General features: G+C 36.2%; 1 protein-coding gene across 2 annotated transcripts in view; it reads right to left on the reverse strand.

Annotated features, from left to right (window-relative positions):
* Positions 1-18,654, reverse strand: part of HEATR5B (HEAT repeat containing 5B) — a 56,323-nt gene that overhangs the window by 20,161 nt on the left and 17,508 nt on the right. For both annotated transcript variants that reach the window (XM_035563389.2, XM_050710067.1), the window contains exons 18-26: positions 16,273-16,463; positions 14,558-14,717; positions 12,444-12,633; positions 10,921-11,090; positions 8,497-8,641; positions 7,405-7,644; positions 5,370-5,621; positions 3,122-3,303; positions 868-936 (exon numbers count right to left, since the gene is read on the reverse strand). In XM_035563389.2, coding sequence (XP_035419282.1) covers positions 868-936; positions 3,122-3,303; positions 5,370-5,621; positions 7,405-7,644; positions 8,497-8,641; positions 10,921-11,090; positions 12,444-12,633; positions 14,558-14,717; positions 16,273-16,463 — 1,599 coding nt within the window. The remainder of the gene's footprint in view (positions 1-867; positions 937-3,121; positions 3,304-5,369; positions 5,622-7,404; positions 7,645-8,496; positions 8,642-10,920; positions 11,091-12,443; positions 12,634-14,557; positions 14,718-16,272; positions 16,464-18,654) is intronic.

Raw genomic sequence — 18,654 nt, forward strand, 5'->3', positions numbered from 1 at the left:
TAAGATGAACATGTTCGTTCCTATGTGTAAGTATCAAGTTATGCCACATTTGATCCAAGCTTAACTGCCAGCAAAACTGGTAGGAGTATAAAACAACAACTAAAATAAGAGTGCTGCAGGACCAAGCATAAATCTCACGTACACAAAATTATTGCATTAAAGCCATTGTTTGCATAGCTAATTAAACTGCTGCTTTAAACGACAGTAGTTTAGCTGCTGCAAACCACACAACACGTACAATTACAGCTCTACTGCTGACAACCGTTTTAAACCACAGTAGCACAAGATCATAGGCAAAAAAACACAGACAAAATCTCTTTGAATTTTTACTGAGAGGTTGTTACTATAATAAGAATGCTCAGAGCTTCTGAAATCTAAAACAGTCAATCTGAATAAAAGTTTAGTGTTTAAAGGTAAATCATCATCAGTCAATATATTTGATCAGACTGAAAGGCATCTGAACGAATACCTTATCATTGGCCTCATTAAGCAAGAGGCTTTTTGTTTTTTCTGGTGTTTTGGGTTTTTTATTTATAATTTATATTTATATTTATATTTATTTATAATTTATTTATAATTTATAATTTATTTATTTATATATTTGGCAATTAGTAACAAATGCAGAGATGACATGGAGACACAACTAGTTTCAGAAAGACTAAGTATTTTCTGATGTAGCTCCCAAAAAAGATTTCTGCAGTTCTGCAACAAGATCACTGGTTAGGTTTACGAATTTTTCCAGCTATTTACTACTATTTCTCTTCTGCATCCTTCTTCCAAAGAGCAGAAAACTCATACCCATCTCCTGTTTAAGTGCATGAAATGTATTCAGTTTAGCTTATACCATCTGAACATCTTTTCCAGTACCTGGCAGGCCTTCGCAGTTATATCAGACGGTGTATCTTGGGAAAATGCTGGCCTCAGAGCAGCTCCAACCTGTTCACAAAAGGAAAAAAAAATCCAACTAAAAACAGTAACAACACAACATTCTTCATCTAACCTTGTTTAAGATTCAGGCACATACACAAAACAGCAAGACAAGATTGCCAAAGACCCCAAACTTATCTTTGTTATCTAGTAAACATTTGCAATAGTATTCTTTAAATAACAATGAAGAATCATTTTCCCTTGCTTGAGCATTGTCTTTTTAAGCCCAAACTACCTTTGTCAAATATGTAGCATTATCTTTTTTTCTGTTAATGAGTATCCTTTTACATAGGAAATTACTATAAGTGCAATTTATGCTAAGGCTCCAGAACATAAAAACTTTTTAAGGTCCAACAGAATAATAAAATGAAATCAAGCATTTATTACTGGTTTGTATTACGTTTTCAAAATGACTAATAGACAAAAAACAAGGCAGTTGCTCTAAGACAGTGTTTTTCAGAAACAAAACAGACCAAGTCAAAGAGACAGAAGCAATTACAGGTTGCAGCAACATAGAAGGAAGGAGAAAAAGACAAGAAAAAAAGAATGAAAGCCTTTCTTTAAAAACTATTTGTGAAGATCCTGAAAACATAGCAGCAGAATCAGAGGAAGACAGATGAGATAACTTGAGTTGGGAAAAAGGCAGGGAATGGTGACAGGGCAAGGAAAAGGTGGCAGGAAAGCTAGTAGGCACAGGAAGTACAGGACAGCAAAACCTGACAAGATTAGATGAAATCAGTGCAATCCTAGGAGTGATTCCAGAGCTACTCAAGTCACTCCAATAGGCAGGGAGAAACGGCCCTTATCACAGCTACTCTTCATCTTCTCTTTTAATATATTTCCAATATGTAACAGAATCGGAGAGCCCATATCGCCCTCCTTATATTAAGTGTCCCTTCTGAAATGGATGTTTCTGTGTAAGAATTGAAAGAAGTATTCTGTCACTTCTATGCAGATTCTTCTATGGACCAGTGCACTGTACCAGACTATTAAGTTAGAATGCAATCTAGAAACCACATGTATTCAAAGATTTTACAGACTGATCAACATGCATCAGCAAAAGCTAACTGTATGCTCCAAGGAAGACAAGACTCATAGACTAAATATACCTAATTTTGTATCTGTAAAATAAAAAGTAAACATAAATGTTCCTGTAAGGCTGAAGGAACAGTCACTTCAAGCACTGTTGTTTCCAAAGCAACAGAAAGTCAATCGCATTGTGAATATTGCTAGCAAAAAAAACTACGATGCAGTGAAAGCAGTTATTTAAACAGAAAAAAAGACAGGTTTTATAATATGATGTACACAATACAGCCCCATTAATATCATCAGCTGCTTTTAAGAACAGTAAAGTGACCAAGAGGAAAATAAATAAGATTCGATCGCTTTAAAATAATTTCTTTCATTGTAAACTGATGCTTCAACATTTTATAAATTTCTCTCTCATGCTTATTAGTGTGGGAAAGATCCCCCTGCCACTCCCAAGTAGGGAACCTGACCAAGTGAAAACTTGTTCTTGCAAGCATTTATCTTGTGATAAATGTAAACGCTGAAGTCAGTGAAACAAATCACATATGCGATCGTCAGCAAGGCTGAGATCTATTGAATTAAACAAGAACTAGCCAAACTGACTAGAAATGCAAACCAGTAAGAAAGTAAACAAAAAAAAACCCCTCCCCTCCTACTACACCAGCCTTAAGCTGTACTCATTGTTGCAATCAAACCTCAGGTGAAAGATTAATTTTATCTGGGTTATATATTTCTAATAAATCTTCAACTATCTATCTCCCATTCCTATTCTTTTGTCATTTTTATTTAAACAGAAGTGTACTTATTACTTCCCAAGAAAACAGATTTACTAGGTTCAGTCTGGAATTGAATCAGTGTTATTTTCAGATTCTTAATTCTACAAATGAAATGCCGCTCTTGGCAAAAAAAAATAATAAGTGTGATTTGTAATATTTGGCTTTCAGAAATCAATAGCTACTGATTTTTAAATTTTGTCAGCTAATAAATTGGAATAAATAGGAAGAGATACACAGATTTTGAAGAGATAAATAAAGCAGTCTCTTCAGTGCATTTTCAAACAAAAAATCTCTTCACTGGTCTTTTGAAGTCACAAACTGTTCTCAGAGCTAATACTGGCATATTGGCATAAATATACAGTTTCATGAAGTTATAAAGGAGGTCTCACATTAGCCTGGTATTGCTCCAGTATCACATGGCCTGGAAACTCTGGCTCAGGAACTGATGCAAATTTCTTGATAATGTCTTCAAGAGCTTGAAGACCCGCCATTCGTAACTGGTTGCTGTGATCAGTTGCAGCCATGAACGCCATTCGAATAAGGTCAGAGAGATGGAGTACTAAGAAGTCATCTTAAAACAAACAGAACAAAAAGAACATTTTATTAACTTAAAATATAGCTGACATGACAGATACTTAAAACATTTTTCTCACTGATGTACAAATTCCACCTATTCTTTTCCAAATGTACACATTTAGGATATGGAAGAAAGCATGTAACATTTTTCTTTTTTTATTCTCTGCCCCCCCAAGTGACACAAGAACCTTCATTCTTAAGACAACCTTAAAAATTAAGCACAAATTTGAAACAAAGTAAAATATGAGATACAAAAAAAAAAAAGTATTGAATAGAATATTTTAAATGTACCTGAGAACCATAAAAGAGATTAGAACATCATTTAGTAAAGCTAACTTCTGTGATACCCCCCTGCCCGATATCTACAGAAAATCTTTCAGGCAATTCCTGAGTCCTATGCTTATAGTGACCCCTGCTGATAAAAGAAAACCTAGTCAAGTTTAAACACCTAAAAACTAAGTATTTCTGCTCCCAAAAGCAACACCTAAGGCCCTAAATCAGCATCAGACAATACACAGAAAAGAACAATACATAACTCAGTAAAGTTCTCAAATGATTCTTCTCTATTTTTATTCATTTTATTTCTTTCCTTACTCGCAATTTGAAATTACCAGATGATATAAAACCAATATGAAAATACTTTTTTAAAACCATACTATCCAGGGTGATTAACAAAAAAATAAATAAATAAAATGACTAAAGCTCTAGATGCTTTCAAGTCTCAAGGTAGAAAAAAAAATATATTTTTTAGCTGAAATTTTCCGAGGCATGTCAATAAAGCCTGGAAATTGTTTAAAAAAAGTACCAAGTGGTAAAGACACTCATTATTTGTTCAGGCCATCACAGATATATTAGTAAATTTTAAATATTTTGGAAGTTGAATTTGAGGATAGAGATACTTAAGTTTTTCTTTTTATAATGATACCAAACACATCAAGTTCACTGTAAATAAATTTGGAGATGTCAATTCTCAGGATTATTTTATGCAATCCTTTTCAGGCTCCTATAAAAAAAGCAGCTATATCATGATTTGCCTCTATAATGCAATGCTGTTTCAAAAGTAGACTTTCCCAAAGCTCTTCCCTCTCACTCTTCAAACAGTGACCCCAGTCTCTAATAAAATCAGAAACAAGATTCTTACAAAACCAATGCATAGCACTGGAACCAGAGTGCATCAAAGCAACAAAAGCAACTACCTAATAAATATCCACATTGGAACAGATGCCCTTAGCAATGTAGGTGCTAAAATCCACAAGCCCTATTCATTCCAGGGTGCTTATATATATGATACTCAGTCTACATGCACACAAACACTGTGCCACATGGGTGAAAGCAGACAATCACTATGCACCAGAACCACTACACACGGATGACTGAAGGACAGAAACCTCCCACTACCAGTTTGAAACACATTTTTCATAAAACAACCATGTCATCTCTGACCTCTCAATTACGATCCTCCAAGTCATAAAAGTATCTTCAAAACATGAGCTTTAATATTTGTCACTCTCATGGATACCAATAGAATGAGCTTTACAAAGCAGCTGGGTCCATGTTCCTCCCACATCCCTCACCCTGCAGTCAGTACTACAGCAGTATTACCTGACCTTCTCTCTTCTTTTCTTCTTTCCTAGCATTGCTTTGCTGTGGAGATGCTAAAATAACCTCTGAATTCTAATTCATTGCTGTCATTAGGTTAAACTCAGAGATACTATCCCCCATATATAGTTAGCTAGAAGTTTACTGCTTCTATTTGAAACTGGAGAAAAAAGTGTTTAAGTGTTTGCATTTTTTTCTTTTTTTTTTTTTCTCCTCCTCCAAGCACATCAGTCTGTCAGAAGTTACATCCTCCAGCAAACATTACTCTGTATTCATGGTACAGTAACTATAATGGTTACAGTTTTTGCCTTTTCCTTAGCTTTTAACTGTTTGACTAAAAGGAAGTTCACTTTTTAGCTGCTTACGTTTTTATCTTGGTTGTGTAATCTTTAGCTGTAAAGAGGTGTCAAAAATATATATATAAAAAAAAAAGAAACAAAACAAACACATTCATTCAATTACTTTTTGGGTTTTTAAGTCTGGCTGAACGAGCCAGTGCCAGATCAAAGTGCGCCTTGTTGGCATTCTCACACAGCATGATCACTCGGCACAGACAGTCGGCTGCAAACACACGCGTTGCCCAGCGAGGTGCTACAGACGGCTTGGTTTTATCCTCTTCACCCAGAGTCGTAAACATGGTATCATCATCCATCTCATCCTTCTTCTCTGATTCCTCATCCTTTCCTCCTCCCAAGGGAGCTGCAGTGCTCATGTCTACAAGAGAGAACAATTAAAATAAAAATCCCGCTGTGTCAAGCTACAGAAGATGACTGACTAAGGACATGTTCAAGCCTTTCCTTAGGCTCGGATTCAAAACACAATAATTCTCCAGTTGAAACTGCAACATTCAAAAAATGTAGAAAGGCATAGGAATATCAGTAAAGTTTTTCACCTCTAATTCCCATAGATACCAGTTATAGCTGCATCCTATATCTGAACTTCTCAGCTTTGAAAATTAACCTATTAAACTGTCAAGAAACAGGGTAAGGAGACCACCGTGCTCCAATTCAAAGAAAAAGCTCAGCTTTTAACTATTCCACTCCTCTTTCAAGTAAAACCTAGAGTGGATATTAAACTGAAACAAATCTACAAAGTTCACACCACAGGCAAGATATACAGCCAAGTGGGCAGCTGATGGCAACCAAAAGAGTGCTTAACATTCAGAAAATTTTCTGTAAGCATGGCTGTGAGACTTCATTTCAGAAAATGAAATTACTTCAGGGATCACATTAAAAATAAAAAAGGGACAAAAACTCATCAAACATGCATATACACTTCGACTATTCAGATGTGAGAACATAAAATCTCAAGAACAAGGTCTAAATCAGCAAAATGCCAAGATACCGACAAAAATTTTTCTGGCAGTAATTAGAGAATGGGAAGAAGTTACTGCAAGGGTAACCTACTCCAACTAAAGCATGTTTCTTAGAAAGTCTGAATTTAAGCAGCTGAAGAGCCAAGACGTTTAATAGAGAGAGGCGCTATGGCAAATCAAACATGGATGGAGCCAAACCACAACAGGAGTGTTTTCAGAAAGCATCCAGGAAAACGTATGTGGCTGATTTGTAAATCTCTGCTTAAAAAGCAAACTAGATTTTGTTCATATGCCAGTTAGTGGTATGAAAGAGTACAAAATGAAGTTCCTTCCTTATTTAAGCACAACTGAGAGAAATGTATTTAAATATCATCTCTCAAAGATCATTTCACGTACTAAAAAAATAAAAAATAGTGAGGAGATCAGACAACCACGTTCAAAACTTTAAAAACTTATCCCACGTAAAATAACATCCCAAGCTCAAACTCATGAAGTGAGGTCTTTCTGAGTAGATGCATGGTAACTACATTGCATAAAGAAATCATTGGTAGCATTACTCATCAGTAAACGTAAAGCTGGCAACATTTAGAAAGAGCTTTTGGATGAACTCACAATATGCCAATAAACAAGCATAGATGCAAGGCAAATGAGCAGAATCTGCGTCACAACCATCCTACAAACTGAAAAACAGGAATAAGGTCTCGGAGGACAAGGTCTTTGCAAACAACTCTGCAAAGCTGAGCAACAAGCAAAGAAGTTTCATCACCATGGTAACCCTTCTTCACATCAGTACCTCAAAGCCTCATAAAGAAAAGCTCAGAACACGTACAGCACTGTTCCTTCTGTATGGCCCTGACGCACAAAGGCTAAAAAGCATCTCTCTGCTTTATTTAAGATAATGAAATGTCAGGGCAATAATCACCCTGCTTCTCCACTGGAGATCCTACTTGAAGGTGGCTAATTTTTTAATCTTAAAAGAAAACATACTTTTAAAAATATAACAATGTTGATGATTTCCTCTTTCTAAGTACTTTTAATGCATAATACTCAAAGTTCTATATACAACATAAGCTATAATGCATGTCTTTACTATTAAAAAGGACAAGTTCCAAACAAATACTGCCAGAAGATGCTAATACTAAAGCAATATCAGTTTTTATGTGAATACTATAGAACACTTACCACTAGAAGCTGCAAGGACATCCTTACAGAGCATTAGCCAGTGAGAAAGGTTTTCTACTGCCAGCGATGAAAGCATATGTCCCAGAGTATCGTGGATGTCTGAGCACAACTTGCGATCAGTCTCCCGATCCAACATACCAAAAAGGACACCTTCCAGGCCTGTCTCTGTTATATTAACCCCCTGATGCCGGGAATGACCATCTCGTCGAGAACCAGCTCCTGGTGCAAAAGGATTAGTATCTGCAAAAAAATAATGAGAAATCTTTTCTGAAATCAGTAACTCAGTTTTAAAATTTGGAATAACAATTGAGAATCAGGCATTGTGCATTCGTGCACATATAGTTCAGGCAATGATACATCATGGTGTTACTTAATTTCTTCTGAATTAACTGAAAAAAGACATTAATATAGCATTTTTTTTTGTAAGGCATATAACAGCTTATAGGATTACTTCCAAAAAGAAGCAAAAACCACAAACGTGTATCTCTTCAAGGTACACACCCATCAGTTTTTTTAAAAACTCCTAGTATTATTTGACTCTGAAAAGTCTTTCTAGAGACAGACTTAACTGGTGGGATTTAATACTATGTAAGCCCACAATTCTATATTCATAGGAAGAAGACATTGCTGATCAACACTGTTGAACCTCCTATTTTCAGGATAAAGTGATGCATGCAAGAATTGAACCAACCAGCAAAGTCCACAAGTTAGTAGATGTGCTGCTAAGAGAAAATGACACAATGAGGTATCTCAATCAAACAACATTAAATGAAGTCAATTTTCAAAAGAGCAAGACCTAAAGTACTGGAGAAACTGTAAAATGTTTCCATTGTATATACAACGTATTCTCTACCTGATCGCCATTCTTAATAGGGCAGAAAAGTTTAAGTCTGAACTTTACAAAAAGTTAAATTACAAGTGAAATTAAATCAACTTGAATTACAGTACACAGGGGTGGGGAGAGAAGTTATTAGAGCTGGCAGAGACGGTTTTAGAGTGTGGTGGTTTTTTTTGTCCTGAAGGCAAACCACATGCATGCATGAATACATGCACTCAGCTATCACAAAAGGCCTTCATGAACGAAGTACTTACTGATGCCGCTATTTTCTTTGTCTCCAGCATTTTTTGCTAAGCTCATGGCATATTCACATACTTCTGCTGCTTCCCTCTGAGCAAGCTGTCGTAAACACGCAACTGCAGCACGGCGAAGGAGCAAGTGGGAGCTGCACAAGTGAACCTAAATCAGAACCATTACAGGTGAGTGAACTGCTGCATCTCCATATCCATATCCATAGTAAGTGCTGCTAAGGACTAACAGTATTCTACTTTTCAATTATATGCCCCCGTGTGAGCTGCTGGATACGAAACTCTTTAAAAGATCTTTAAAGTTCACAAGTAAGCACTTTCTATAACGCACAAATCTGAAAATAAAGCTGACATATACAGCATTGACAGGTGTTATCTGTTAAAAGCTTAAATACTGACACTGTGCCACTATGATTTTAGACTAATTATACTTTCCAATCTGTTATACTATAGAAAACTATTCCCCATCACATTGTGCTATACCTATAAATCACTTTTTTTTTTTTTTTTTTAAAAAGGCACCACCAGCTGCACCACACAGCTACCATAAAAACTTCCATTTCAAGCTTGTACCAGGATTTATAGTGTAAATTTTTTATAAGCGCCTGTCAAGAAGACAGCTTCAGGTTTCTTTGCTAACAAATACTGGGCTTCCAATTCTTTTGAATCACCTCAAGTACAAGCAAATATATTTTTCTTATTGAAGAATTGTGCATGGTACCTATTTTCTTGAGAGGCAGTAGCACAGAGAGTAGTTGCACAGAGAACTGTATGTTTTTCCACAGTGGAAGAGATGAAGAGGGCTCTTTAAGAAACTAATTCTTTATTTACCCTGGGAAAATTGTTTTAATAAACTGAATACACATTTGCTTTCTCAGTATTAGGTTATTATGTGGATGGAAATTGCAACCCTAAATGAAAGGGCTGTGTAGTTTATAAAGCGCTTTAACAGTACATCTTTATTCTGTACGCGAATATACAAGATTTCAGTCCTGCAAAAACAAACATACAATCCTCTAAATATCGCACCGAGGTTGTTTTAATGGAAATAAAACACAGAACATTTACAGCATTTAATTAATGGAAAGAGCCTTCCCTGTTTTCACTTGCAAAACAAACAACTGTGTGTTTATGATGCCAATGCAAGAAAGCAGAAAGGAAACTAGATTGTGGAGCTCCGTAGTTTAATTTTGATATCTGGCATTAACTCCCTACAAAAGCAAGTTGGAAAGTTATGAAAACTTTTACAGGGCAGGGCAATGCAGACTTTGGCTACATATCTAAGTTTACGGTAAAATGACACGCACAAGACAATTCAGAGGAAAATTTTTCAAACTATGTAAGACTTGAAAGTAAGGGATAGGAAAAAGAGAAGTAAAATAGCTTTTGTTTAACAAAGGACCATTAAAGAACATGTAAAGAACTGCAGAAAAGCTTGGGAAATGTTTTCAAAACAGCACTTGTCATACCTACATTGACTTTTGACTTCACTTTCTGAAATATTACCCACTAGTACTTACAGAGTAACTGGCTAGAGAGAATGTCAGATTGTGCATGGGTAGATCTGTCCATACAGAAGGGCCTAGCTACTTCTGGATATGTTGCATCTCTGTCATGCAAAATTTTATGCAAGGACAATTGACAGACTCTGGGAACACACAGCACAGGAGCGTTCCAGAGTGAGGGGGGGAAGTAAGAGTATAGGTGGGGGCTGAACCATGTAACAATGAGAGGATACCCTAGGGAAAGTCTGGAAGGGAGACTAAGAAAAAGTTCCAGTGCTGACATAAGTAGGATTCTATTCTTTCACATAACACAGAACCACTAGTTCCACAGCGAATGATACAATCAGCTTGGCAAAACACCCAACAGACTTCAGGGAGTATTTTTCAAACTTCTTAGTATTGGGCTGCTAAACCCTCTTAAAATAATTAAGAAGTAAATAAACAATAGCAATAAAGAAACAAATGAAAACACACACACCACCTTTCCTCTTATAGTTGTATTTTGTATGTTTTGGGTTCTAGCCACTGCCTCATTTCCTGGCTTAAGCCAGGATTTGCTGACAGAACACTAATGGGCAGAGCACTGTTAATCACAATAGCAACACAAGAATTTGAGTGTCAGCACCTGCTATACTAATAGTGGTTAAAAATAATCCAGCATCTCCCACCTTTTCCAAGCTCACCTTCTTCCATTTGTGCATGCGGTCAGTTGGAAGGAACAAGGCATTTCAGCATCTCTGTAACGAGTGGTTTTATAAAAATGCTTGCTACCTTGTGCCTTTATTGCATTCCAATGTTTTGCAAATGTGGCTTGCTTGTTATATATGGGTATCCTTGGCATCTTGCTAAGTGCTTCTCCTGTGTCCTCTCTGCTAGGCACATACGTAAAACTTTGAGGAACAGAAGGGATGCATTTTGTACTCACACAAAGACTTGGAACCAGACTGGACAGGTTGACGTGCCGTGGCGCAAACATATGAAGCTGCTGAAGGCAGGATATGGCCGCTGCCTGAACAAGAGAGTCTGAATGGTCTTGTGTGATTGCACATCCCACCAAACAGGATGAACGGATTGTTGAAATTGTAGCTCCGTTACCTAATGATAATAATATGATATCCTTAACATAGCAAGATTTTTCTATGACAGCTGTAGATTTTAAACCTTTAAATATATTTTAATGCATAAAAGTTTACAAAATTAACATGCAAATTTTCTGAATTCCTACTGCAAAATAGTGTCCACATTACTTGAAAGAATCACGAGTGTGTTTCAATTTCTCTGTTGAAATAATAGGTTAAATAATACTCTGTCCAAATGAAATTTTGGATCAATGATCTTCAACTGGAAATACTTTAATAATATCTTCCCAGGACATGAAAGTAGAAAAGTTATCTGCATTTCAATTCTGAACATCTTTTTTTTTCTATATATATGGGCAACATTTCATACACAGAGCCATTTCCTAAAATATCAGACAATGTGTAAGCTAGCATATGTATCTGCAGGTAATTTTTGTTAGCTCCATCAGATGAGTCATGCTGCTCTAACAGGACACATATTTGAAAGAACAGAACTTAATCTGAAAAATAATTCCATTCCACATCTTAAGGATTAACCAGCATGACATTTAAAAACAACAACACTGAATTACAGCAAAATGTAACTTGCAGAAGATATTCCACATAAGTATCTTTATTAATAAAGTTCATGACACTTCAAATCAAAATCTTATTATACAGCAAGCAGATAGCAAGTTAAATTAAACCATCTAGAGACTTTTCCAAAATAGAATTAGTCCAATTATTTAGAATTAAAATTGAACTAGTGCCTGGCTCTCTAACACTGACGTAAAGACCAGCCTATAAACATTCCTAAAAAATCCCGCTAAGTCAAAGTTAACGATCCATGTTTTTGTTATCTGAGCCATGTAACTTCAGACAGCGTACTGGCACGGCAAAATTTTATTTTCTATGGTAAGGCACCGTGATAGAAGAATAACAAGAATAAGTGGAAATGAGTTATTGTTCACAACATTAACAATGATGTCAAACTTAAGTTCTTGCCATCAGTCAAAAATAAAACTACCACTATGCTGAAGAAGCAGAGGAAAAATCTTGCATCTTGCCCTACATAAAACATATACACAGCAATGGTATTTTTCATCTTTTACTTACCATACACATTTGCCACTAGCCAGAACACCATACATCACTGTAACTCTTGATATACATCTCAAACTGAAGTGTGAAGGAAAAAAACAAAAAGGAAAAAAAAAGGAAAAAAAAAAAACAGCAGACGTAAACCAGACTTGAGGTTCCTTCCATTTGTCAAAGCCCTCCCCTACTACCCACAACTGCAATAAACAAAAACTGATTATCTTCCATTTAAGGTCATGATGTATTGGCTTTATACAGGTTAATTTCCTTTCCTCTTCAAATTCACACTAACCTTGCAGCTCAGGCCCAACAGTAGTTATTATAGCCCCGAGACATCGGCCTAAGCATTGATGTACTTCTGTATGTGATGGTGGAACAGTTAAGAGCAGAGTAAGAACTAGAGAAAGTGTTGGCTCCACGTATCCACGGTACATTGGTCCACTAGAATCTACTATCAAGGCAAGTGAATGGAGAGACCAGGTCTATGAAAAAAAAAAGTAAGAATATATTGAGTAATATATTTAGAAAATTTATACAAATATGTATGTAGACTGAACCTAGTTCTGTACAACCCTGTTCACATGTCTAGTTAGCTTCTCTGACTCCAGAAGTGTTTCAAATGTCCCAAATCTCAAGCAATCAAGTGGGAGTTGAGATATTTCTAGTGTGCTGTTTGGATGCCAGCACTTTTGTGGATAACAAAGATGACAAAGTATTTGAGCAAGAAATGATCAAGCACTGTGTTTCTATTTTGCTTTCTCAGAACCAACACATCCACTTTAAAAAAAAGGAGTGGGGGGGGAGAAGAAACGTGACCCTTAACATGGGAAAAAGGCAGAATCATTTCTGATGTAGAACTGGATGCAGATTCCAAAGCAGACAGTTAGCTGACAAAGTCCTTAGCCAGGACTGCCTGTGATATTATAAGTAGAAACTGATTTCCATGACAAGTTGAAAAGTTCACATGCGTTTTCCAATGAATTTTCTTTTTAGGTGGTGCAGAAAAAAGCAGCACTTTACACATACAGCCAGTGTACTATGGGATAGGAAAAAAAATCAACCTATTCAGTTATAAGTAAATTACAAAATAATTTACTGCAAATGTCCAAGCAAGAAAAAGAAATTTTTGGTCACTGAAGTTTCACGTGAAATCAGCTTCCCTGACAGACCTGAAAGCATGAGAGATCACTCCAAAAGATCCTATCAAATGATCACATTTCAGAACTGTCTTCAATTAAACGTGATGCAATTGCACTGAAGAGACAATGTTAAGAGAGGATTACAGATACAAAGCTAGATTCTAAAGAATCAGCTAGAAAACTTCCTTTAAAACTGCTCAGTTTTGGTCCTCTCTGATGCAACCCAAAACCCATTAACACTAGCAATCACATGAAGCTATTTTAACAGTCATAAGCACGTATGTAGTACATTACAGCTGTATGTACATTACAGTACATTCTCATTCTTGTGAATTTCCATTGCTCATGTTCACATACAGTGCCTGCATACCTATGGTGTAGATGAGATGGAAAAGCTTAGCGTTTCACAGTTGCCTGTTATCATACTCTCAGTAGAAAATAAATAAGATATGCACATGAATTCCACCTGGCTTCTAAATCCTTGCCCTTTATAATTCACACGTTTTTCATAAAGCAGTAACTCTTTCCAGTTTCAAGATGAATGATAAGCAAGTACATGCTTCAAAATTACTTACTCACACATAAAGCAAGGTTATATATGCAAACTGAACTTTGACTTACTTTAAATAAACTAAGGAAATTTAAAAGTGACTTTAAATTGCATTTACTGATTTTTTTTTTTAACATCTGTCTCCAAACAAAACTATTCTTGTTTTCCCAAGCAACAAGCTGCAAAAGCATAGGTTATTTTTTTATTGCCCTGAGGGCAAAACAAACAAGCAAACCAAAAAAACCCACTATTTTTTGTTCTGTCAAATGCATAATTTAAACCAAGGTGAACATGGATGTACGTCTCCACGTAGTTACCGGAGGCTTCACCGTCTCAATCTGCGGGTATAAAGTGCCCCTAATCAAGGATGGCATTCAACTTCCTGCTGCTAAAGCATAGTAGTCACTTAGAATCATTTCCTTGAGTTAACTTGAAAAAAGAATGGCTGGAAGATAACTATTGTATGGTACAATTACAGCATGATCTTTGAAGAACAATGATTACAGACAAGACGTGGCTTTTACTCTTTTCCCTTTCTTTGGTAATTATTTTATTCTAATGCTTTGATAGATTTCATTGCTGCAGAGAATGAAAGATTCAGCATTTTTCCTTCTACCATTCAACTCCTCATTGTCAAGACAAATGTACTGTCAGAATTAACTTTGAATTCTAATCCTGAACATTTTAAAACAATTCTGTGGTGATTGTGTTTTTTACCTGGACTTCAGGAGAAGTTCCATCTTGTGCCAAAGCCAAGAGAATACTGACGCTAGTTTTCAGATGCTGCCCAGAACCTATTCCACCAACATATCGATGGAGGCAACCCAGAGCCAAAGAATGTCCTGTTCTTGATACAACATCTCGAGCAGATTTTAACCTATCAACATTTAAATAAAAAGAAATCATGTAATTCACTAAATTTATTACAAAAACCCTTCAAGTACCATAACTGTGCAAACGACTGCTTCTAACAGAATTTTGCTGTCCGTGTTACAAGACTGTAAGAAGCCTTAACCACAAAAGCAAAACCAATATGCATAACCTATACTGCTATTAAACTGGATTACACATCAACCAAGTCAATAAAAAGATATTTTAGTAATTTTCTTTCTTCGTGGTCATAACTTGACATTTTAGATGAGGAAGTGTTTTGGAAGTATAAGAACACAGGAAAAGAGCTTAGTATTCACCCATGTTTCACAGTAGACTAATTTAATAATCATAAGAGTCATTGCTAGGCCACTGCAGTGAAAAGAAATCAAGAAAAATGACAATATATACAGAGAAACAATAAAGGAATCCACAGCTTCATCTTCTACTGCAGACAACTTATTAACTTCTTAATATAGCTGCTTTCTTCTACAGCTGAGTTCTACGACTTTTCCAATAGTTTTTGTAATAGTATTTTTATTAATGAAATTAAAACACAATGAATAGCATTCTAAATGACCTAGCTGCATGACATAGTGACTCGCTGTGTATTTTCCACAATTCTTCAGCTCAGAACACATGTAACATACATGTCAACTGTAATTAAAACCCTACTCAGAAAAAAAAAGAAGAGACAGAAGAAGGATATCCTAGTTAGAAGAAAGATTTTTTTTTTCCTGGTTGTCTGTATGTGGCAGAGAAGCACGCTCATAGCCATTAGTGAACAACAACAACAGCAGCAGCAAGAAAGTAAATGCAAATGCCATATATGCAAAAATGGTTTTACAGTGTCAACTGACTGGCAACCATTGTTAACTTGAGTCCTGCATAAGAAACCAAGGAAAGAGTCCCAGTAACAGAAATTCAAGGAATGACCGTGAAGATGATAGACTTTATTACAAGATGAAATAATGGAGAAAAATTGAATTACTCAGAGGTAGGAGAATATGTTCATGCAGCATGGCCAGCCAAAAGATGTGCTGCAGCCATGAGGTAGGAGCATTCAGATCCACAGACTGGCTGATGTCTAAAATTTAAGCTGAAAATTGGGAAACATGTTGTCTTGGTATATTTACCAGGTATCCTTCTAAAGACCTGAGATTAATGACAGAATCTAGAAAAACAAATGGGCCAGTAGGTAAGGTAAATTGATGTTATAGGAAGATGTTTTGATGAAATAGAACCACTATCATACAATTCATGCTACAGACACACTTAGTGTAAGCTGAGTTTATCTACCTGAAGCAGTTTAGTTACCTTCAAGTAACTCATGCAAAACCCTTCATTTGTATCATTTTGCATTCCAAGTAATGTAACAAGTAAACTTTTATTCCTGGAAGAATCACATGAAATAAATCCAAATTTGAAGACTGTTTCAAGATTTCTTAGATCTATATAGTCTTTGTAATAAAGCATGGAGAGAAAGAGTAAAAAAATTCTATTTCATAGAAGAATTTTCCAAACTATATTTTATTTCCCTTTACGAATCAAAGCCAACTTACTTATCAAAACTGTACTGAGCCATTCTAGCGATGAAAGTGGCTTCTCCAACCACTTGAGCCATTCTGCCAAGAGCTTCTCCAGCTGCACATCTCAGAATAGGGTTAGGATTATCAAGGGCACCCATTACCAGCGTCAGAGCAGATTTGCGAACTTCTTCTGGTCCTAATGTGCTTTTGTTCTCGGCTAAACCCTACATGAACAAATGAAAAAAACATTCCAAATCAGGGAGGAAGGGAAGTGCAACGTTACTGTAAGATCTTTAATTAAAAATGATGCATCTTTATTTTGTCTAAAATTCTGATCACTTAGTCCTAAATATACTGGTTGAAAATATTTAAAACTCAAAAACAATAACACAGTCTTAGCTTTGCCAGCACTCTAACTATTTTACATACAGAAAAGATACATTAACACCAGTCTTTGTTATCAAATGCTACTATCATTATAGTGCTACACACACACACACCAGTGCTAAGCTAGAATCTAAGCTAGCAGATAGCTTTACACACAATAACCCAAGGGAAAGATAAGAAAAAAAGGGGGGGGAGAGGGGGGGCTTTAAAATTGACTGTAATATCTCTTTACCAGACAGAAAAAAACACAGCTAAGTTGCATTTCTGCAAGAATCAAATAGATTTTAGGTACATGAAAATATTTTTTCTTAACATTTACATCTTTGAAAATGTATACAGTATGCTATATAAGTGTGTTACAGAGTACTAACACTAAACACTGTTTCTGCAGCTTCTTTGGTTTCCATATTCCTTTAATAACACACTACCTTTCATTATAACTTTCAAGAAGTCTTTTACTTTGGGAAAAATAATCAAATACATGTAAAGTATTGCACGTGTTATAGAGGAAGAGAGCTGATGGCTCTGCCATAGATTCTCATTTTCTGTTCTGAAATCCTCATTTCAGCTCTTAAAATTTTGACAGTTCTTTGGCCTTTTGGCATGGCATGGGAAATCCCAGGCTCCTTTCTCAGAAAATAGCTTTCAACATGTCTCATGTTTCAGCATGGCTCATATTTCTAAGGACAAAGCAAGGAAGAGAAGTGTTGTTTTGCCAGTGTGAGATCTGTGAAAACTTTCTTTCCAAAAACTCTACTAAGTTCTACATAAAGACTTGACATTTCACAGACAGCTTTTAGGGGGGAAAATTGACTTTTGCTACTACAAAAACTTTACCCAACTAAAGGTTCATAAGAAAATGCATTGTGCCCAAGTCTGCCAGGATTTTGTAGTCATGTTCCCAGAACACTAATTAAAATGCTCCAGATCACATACTTAAATCGGCATGTGTCCTGGTTTCAGCTGGGATAGAGTTAATTTTCTTCCTAGTAACTGCTATGGTGCTGTGTTTTGATTTGCAATTCCTTTGTGTATTCTTTTATCATTAATATTCTTTTCCCTTCCTTTTCCGTCCTATTAAACTGTTTTTATCTCAACCCACTAGTTTTTACTTCTCCACACCCCTAGTCCGATTCTCTCCCTGATCCTGCTGGTGGGGAGGGATAGAGAGTGAGCAGGTGGCTGCATGGTGCTTAGCTGCCTGCTGAGTTAAAACACAACAGTATGCCCTTCAGCTATACATCAGGGCTGAGGTGCCTTAATTCAAAACTAGGAACCAAACTGAAGAGGGAGCCATTCATTACCTAAAGCATGAAACATCTAGGCTAAAATGCCTGGGTAATTATAGTCAAGGGAGAAGAGTGTGTCATTGCATCCTAAAAGAAGTGGGACAATTCACTCTCCATAGACAGTCCTCTCTCCCCATCAAGCGAGGATCAGAGACCCATTAAAAAGCAGCTGAAGATAGGCAGTCATTGTTTGGATGGCAAAGGTCAGACAAGAAGAAACCCATACAATCTTTAATTACAGGCTAACACTTCCATAAGGACAGCTTCCTCAGTGCACAGGACTTAGTTGTCCTGAAGCTGAATGAGGACGACAAAGGGGAAAATCTGACAGACTCATGAATTGGAAATCCAGACAGAACATCAGAAAAAATCTTGAAATGCCTTAATAAATTTGACGAGTAGAAAGAAAATCTTACACTGAGACACTGTTCCACAGAGCTGAGGCAATACAAGTCACTGAAAGCAAGTATTTCTCTTACTTACTGTCTAGGTTCCTGACTTCATAGCATGAGGCCAGATTTCCAAGCACAGACAGAGCACAAATAATTGTAACTGAAATCAGTGGGACTTGAGCATAAGCATCTAAAATTCTTTATTATATTAGGGAGTCTAAAGAAGAAAAAGTTCGGACATCTAAAATGGAGACCCAAATTTATCTTTGTGTTTCCATGAGCCTCATCTGCAAAGATATGAAGGGTGGGTTTTTTTTGAGTATGTATGACAAAGCACTTAAATCCAT

This window comes from Cygnus atratus, chromosome 3, assembly GCF_013377495.2.
Source record: "Cygnus atratus isolate AKBS03 ecotype Queensland, Australia chromosome 3, CAtr_DNAZoo_HiC_assembly, whole genome shotgun sequence".
Taxonomy (NCBI): domain Eukaryota; kingdom Metazoa; phylum Chordata; class Aves; order Anseriformes; family Anatidae; genus Cygnus; species Cygnus atratus.